This window comes from Hipposideros armiger, unplaced genomic scaffold (genome assembly GCF_001890085.2).
Source record: "Hipposideros armiger isolate ML-2016 unplaced genomic scaffold, ASM189008v1 scaffold_298, whole genome shotgun sequence".
Classification (NCBI taxonomy): domain Eukaryota; kingdom Metazoa; phylum Chordata; class Mammalia; order Chiroptera; family Hipposideridae; genus Hipposideros; species Hipposideros armiger.
This window is the reverse complement of record NW_017731648.1, coordinates 1,469,622-1,474,979: the sequence shown is the minus strand read 5'-3', so window position 1 is coordinate 1,474,979 and position 5,358 is coordinate 1,469,622. Positions and strand designations below refer to the sequence as shown.

Here is a 5,358-nt window from a genome sequence, read left to right as displayed (position 1 = left end):
TTAACACTTTAAAAATTTATAAAATGGTATCACTAAGTATTCCATTTTTCCAAAGACAAATGTAGGCATAGAAAAATCAACAGAAAAAAAAGTTCATGGATAATGACTCTCCAAGTGAGTGTCATCGTTTTCTTTGTGCTTTTCAGTATGTTCCAACTTTTCTATAAAGACCATGTATTACAATCAGATAATAAATATAATTTTGTGTGATCTTAAAAATAATACAGAAAGGATAGAAGGTTATCCCTAAAACACCCTTGTACCCATCACATGAAGAAGCAAATGTTAACAGTTGGTCCTAATTGCTTCTGATAGTTTCCTTTTGCCTTTTTTTTTTTTTTTTTGTGTGTGAAAGAAAACAGTAGGGATAAAGTTGAAGCCCTTTTCCCAGCCTCCCCGCCTTGTCCCTAAGTCCCAGTTCCATCCCCCTCACCCCACCCCCATGTCCCCAGAAAACAAGCCCTGACCTGAATCTGGAGTGAGGTCTGTGTTTCCTGTGTTTACATTTAACTACAGATATGTTAAGAGGAAGTGTGCTTTTGGTTCAGCTGGCAAAATAACTAACAGGGTTTTTTAAGCAAAACTCCAAACAGCACATAAGTTATAAAATAGAAAGAGAACGCCCCACCCTACCCCCAAAGAAAGGCGAGTGATTAACAGCTAGAATATAAATTTCTCCAGCATGTCAGCCCCAGCAGGGTGAGATTTCCTGTCTGTCCTGTTCACTGCTGTGTCAGCCAGTACCAAGGCTTACGGTACAGTGAGTGTTCAGAACATGTTGAATACATTTTTCAGTTCTTGGGCCCTGCCCATTTTCAAAGTAAACTATTTTAATTGGGAATAATTTTAGATTTATGGAAAAGTTGCCAAAAAACAGTGCAAGGAGCTCCATTACAGTCCTGTCTGCCCACCCTATGGTTAATATCTTCTAGAACCATGATCCACTTGGAACTATTAAGAAATTATGTATCTTGGTTGTGATACAATTCATGAAACTCCAGGCTTTATTTGCATGTCACAAGTTTTTGCACCAATGCCCCTTTTCTGGCCCAGGATCCCACATTTCATCGTGTCCTCCTGTCTGTTGGGTCTCATCCAGTCTGTGACAGTTCCTCAAGCTTTTTATCTTTTTCATAACTGGGACGTTTTTGCAGTGCACTGGTCAGGTCTTCTGTAGAATATCCCTCAATTTGGGTGTACCTGGTATTGTTCTTCTCATCAGTTGCCAAGGGTTACTGGTTACTGGAAGAAACACACAGAGGTGAGGTGCCCTTCTCACATTATGTCAGAGCCAGGTGATATCAAGGAGACATACCACTACAATGTAGCCTGGACGTCTGGTTGAGGTGGTGTCTGCCAGGTATCGCCACTGTAAAGTTCCCATCTTTTGCTTTTCCATACTTTATTCATTGGATGAGAGTCAATAACTCTTTTGAGCCTGGTCCACACTCAAAAGGAAGCAGGAAGGAATGAGTTCTAGATCTGGAGAAAGCTTTCAATTTACATTCTTTAGAATTCTAATGGCTCTTTGGCCCTCACACCCATTTTAAAGACCGGAAAACTGAGGTTGAAGACGACAGACTGCCCCACTAGAGGGTGGCCCAGCTGAGGGTGAGGCCCCACCCAGAGCTGGATCGGGGCTGTGGTGCCCCAAGTGTGAAGGCAGGTGGCGACTCTGGGCCTCTGTGGGGGAAAGAGGAAAATCCGTTCCGGAGCCCCCCTGCCGGGCTCCAATCGTTGGGTATGGACCGCCCTCTGAGGTGTGTTACCCTATTTTACAGATGCGCTGCCTGCGCCCCGCAGGCGGAGGTGTGGCGGCGCTGGGTGGACGAACAGGTTTCCGGGGCGCAGCCAGCCGGGCCAGGTGCGGAGCCAGGTGTGGAGCGCTGGGCCCCAGAGGTCACCTGGGCCGGGCCCGGGCCCGCGGGGCAGAGCGAATGGGCCACTGCACCTGAAAGTCCGGCAACCCCCGACTACCAGCACCCCGCGCTTCTGCAGCTCGGCTCCCGGAGTGCCTGCCCTTGACCTTAATCACCGGCCGCGCTGGCATTAGGTGAGACCTGCTCCACTGGTGTAGATGCGGGTGGGCCGCGTCCCGGGGGAGGGGTCTCCGCCTGTCCTCGTGACACACTTCCTGTTTGTCTGGGCTGCAGGAGTGAGAGGGACAAACAGCCAGCTCGTGCTGGGTGACCCAGGCGTTGAATGAGGCGTCCCCATCCCCCTTGGCAAGGGACTAGAGGGATCGGGGCATGAGTGTGCAAGGGACGAATCAGGGAGGGAGGAGGGAGGCAGGAAGGGGAGGGGCACGTCAGGCCACAAGAACAGGGGCCCCACTGCCCGGGCACCTGTCCACCTGTCCTCAATGGGGTAGGATCATTTGGAGAGTGTATGAAGCTGCTGAGAGTATGAGAGTCAAAAGTTTGTGGTCACATGGTGTGTCATCAGCTGCCTCCTGCCTGGGTTCCTCCTGCAGGAATGGGGGTGGGGAAGAGAGGAAGGTATGGGCAGCACTTCCTGGAAAAGGAAGACCCTGCTGTCTGGGGGAGGGGGGGACCCTGGGACACATACTCAGATGTTGTCAAACACACCACACACACCGTACACACAACTCAGGTTAGAGACACAACGTAGACACACACCACCACCCAGGCACAAAATGGACGGACACACAAATCATCATCCCACGTAGTTTCAGCTGAGAATTCAAGCGTGCATCACAGACACAACATGAGCCTTGCCATCTCTGTGTACTCATCTACACAGGACTCCCAGGCACAGCAGATATGTGACCCAGGCAGGCACACTTGGCTACACACAGAAAGCAACTCAGACACACCCAGACAGATACAAGCAGACAAACGTCCTCAGAAAACACGGACACACAAGATATGTGTCTGGCTGGGACAAACACAGCATGTGCAGATAACAGGCACCTCGGGCCCACAACACAAACGAGCTCATGTGGGCAGACAGAGCCTTTGGGGGTGAGTGGGGCTGCATGCGTGTGCCAGGCCCACACTCCAATCCATTGTCCAGCGCTGGGGAACTCCAAGGCTCACATGACCCAAGGGGAGGGCTTCTGAAACAATCCTCGGAGAAACTGCATCATCCTCACTAATGATCCATTTCTGCCTCAGAGAATAAAGGCTCAGTGACCCACGCCAGTTCTGTCCTGGAGCTTACCTGCCTCTTGAAGGGCCCAGCTGACTGACTGGCTTGTGCCTCTGCCAGGGTGAGTGCTGGGCCCGGGATGGGAGGACAGAATGGAACTGCATGGCCACCCTTCCTGGCCTCTGGCAGGACCGTGCCTGCCCCACTTACCCTCCCTGCCAACTCTTTCCCTGAAGTCCCGGGAACTAGGCCCCCTTACCCCAAGGGTTTCTTGCTGGGCCAGAGCAGGGCAAGTGGGAGTCTCAACAGCCTGCTGCCCACACCTCAGCCCCGGGACGCTTGTCTCTCCCCTCCCAGATGGACACAAGGACGGTGCTGCTCATCCTGCAAGCCTCACTGGTGCTCCCCCTGGCTGACAGTACTGCCCCCATCCTGCGCTTTGTGGCTGTGGGTGACTGGGGAGGGGTCCCCAATGCCCCGTTCTACACAGCCCGGGAAACGGCCAATGCCAAGGAGATTGCCAGGACCACAAAGATCCTGGGCACAGACTTCATCCTGTCTCTGGGGGACAATTTCTACTTCACTGGTGTGCAGGATGCCAACGACAAGAGGTTCCGGGTGTGTGCCACTGGAGTGGGGCCGGGGGGAGCGGGACATGTGCAGAAGCCATTCTACCTTTTGACTCTGAAGAAGGCAGAGGGAAGCTGACACTTGTGGGGACCTAGAGCACTCAGTGTCTCTCTTGTCCCCAGCTCCTGACTTGGTGGCAGCATCAGGGTAGCTGCTTGACCCTCGGGTGGGGGGTGCCCTTTCTGTCCACTGCAGGAGACCTTTGAGGATGTGTTCTCTGCCCCCTCCCTCCGCAACGTGCCCTGGTACGTGCTGGCTGGCAACCACGACCATCTGGGCAACGTCTCAGCACAGATCGCCTACTCCAAGATCTCCAAGCGCTGGTGAGCCTGACCCCCACCCACTTCCCACGTCTCGCTCAGGTGGACAGAGGGGCCCATTGGCCTGAGCTTGACCCTGGGGCCTCTCCACCCAACATGTGCGCCTGCCGTCTCTATCCCTCCACAGGAACTTCCCCAGCCCTTACTACCGCCTGCACTTCAAAATCCCACAGTCCAATGTGACCGTGGCCATCTTCATGCTGGACACAGTGACACTCTGTGGCAACTCGGACGATTTCCTCAGCCAACAGCCACAGAGGCCCCGTGATGCACAGATGGCTCGCACGCAGCTGTCCTGGCTCAAGAAGCAGCTGGCAGCGGCCAAGGAAGACTACGTGCTGGTGGCTGGCCACTACCCGGTGTGGTCCATTGCCGAGCATGGGCCCACCCACTGCCTGGTCCACAACCTGCTGCCACTGCTGGCCACTTACAAGGTCACTGCCTACCTGTGTGGCCATGACCACAACCTGCAGGTGAGAGGCCTACAAGTGGGATGGGGTGGGGAGCTAGGTAAGGGGTCCCCATCCCAGTCGGTGTGCCACATAGCACATTGGTGGTCTCCCAAATGTTACTGTCCCTCAAACTCTATGCTCTTTAACCAAGAAGACAACCCAACGTTCCCTAAAAGCCATCATAATAGCTACCGGTTGCCAATAGCTTACTCAGCGCAGACTTGTGAAGTAGGATCAATACACTCTTACAGGTGAGGAAACTGAGGCCCAGAGAGCGTTTGTGTTCCATGCCCAAGGTGACTCTGTAGTCAGGGACCACTTAAGACCCTAGATTCAAGACAGGTGGGCACAAAGCCCGTGGTCGACCTCACTGAGGGGCTGGAGGCCACTGACCCTGGGTCCTCTGTCCACAGTACCTTCAGGATGAGAACGGCATAGGCTACATACTGAGCGGGGCTGGGAACTTCATGGACCCCTCAAGGAGGCACTTTCGCAAGGTTCCCAGTGGCTACCTGCGCTTCCACTATGGGGTTGAGAACTCACTTGGTGGCTTCGCCTATGTGGAAGTCAGCCCCAAAGAGATGAGCATCACTTATATTGAGGCCTCTGGCAAGTCCCTCTTCAAGACCAGACTGCCAAGGCGAGCCAGGCCTGAGCGTTTGTGAGGGGCCTGAGGCAGAGGGGCTTCCCTGCCGGGGAGCGGGGCCCTACTGGGACCCTGCCACTTGGTGGCTTTCTCGGGACTGTGGTCCTGCTGAGCAGGAAGGAGAACCACAGATGCTTCTGAACCCAACGTCCTTCTGTCACTGCCAAATATTCAATAAAAGAATAGATGCAAGACTGAA

General features: G+C 53.6%; 1 protein-coding gene across 1 annotated transcript; it reads left to right on the top strand.

Moving 5' to 3' along the window:
* Positions 1–900: 900 nt before the first annotated feature.
* On the top strand, positions 901–5,358 carry ACP5 (acid phosphatase 5, tartrate resistant). Its single transcript, XM_019659225.1, has 6 exons — positions 901–2,053; positions 3,138–3,232; positions 3,469–3,729; positions 3,937–4,064; positions 4,189–4,534; positions 4,927–5,358. Exons 3-6 carry the CDS (start codon positions 3,469–3,471, stop codon positions 5,176–5,178), a joined length of 987 nt encoding a protein of 328 aa, XP_019514770.1. The 5' UTR covers positions 901–2,053; positions 3,138–3,232; the 3' UTR covers positions 5,179–5,358.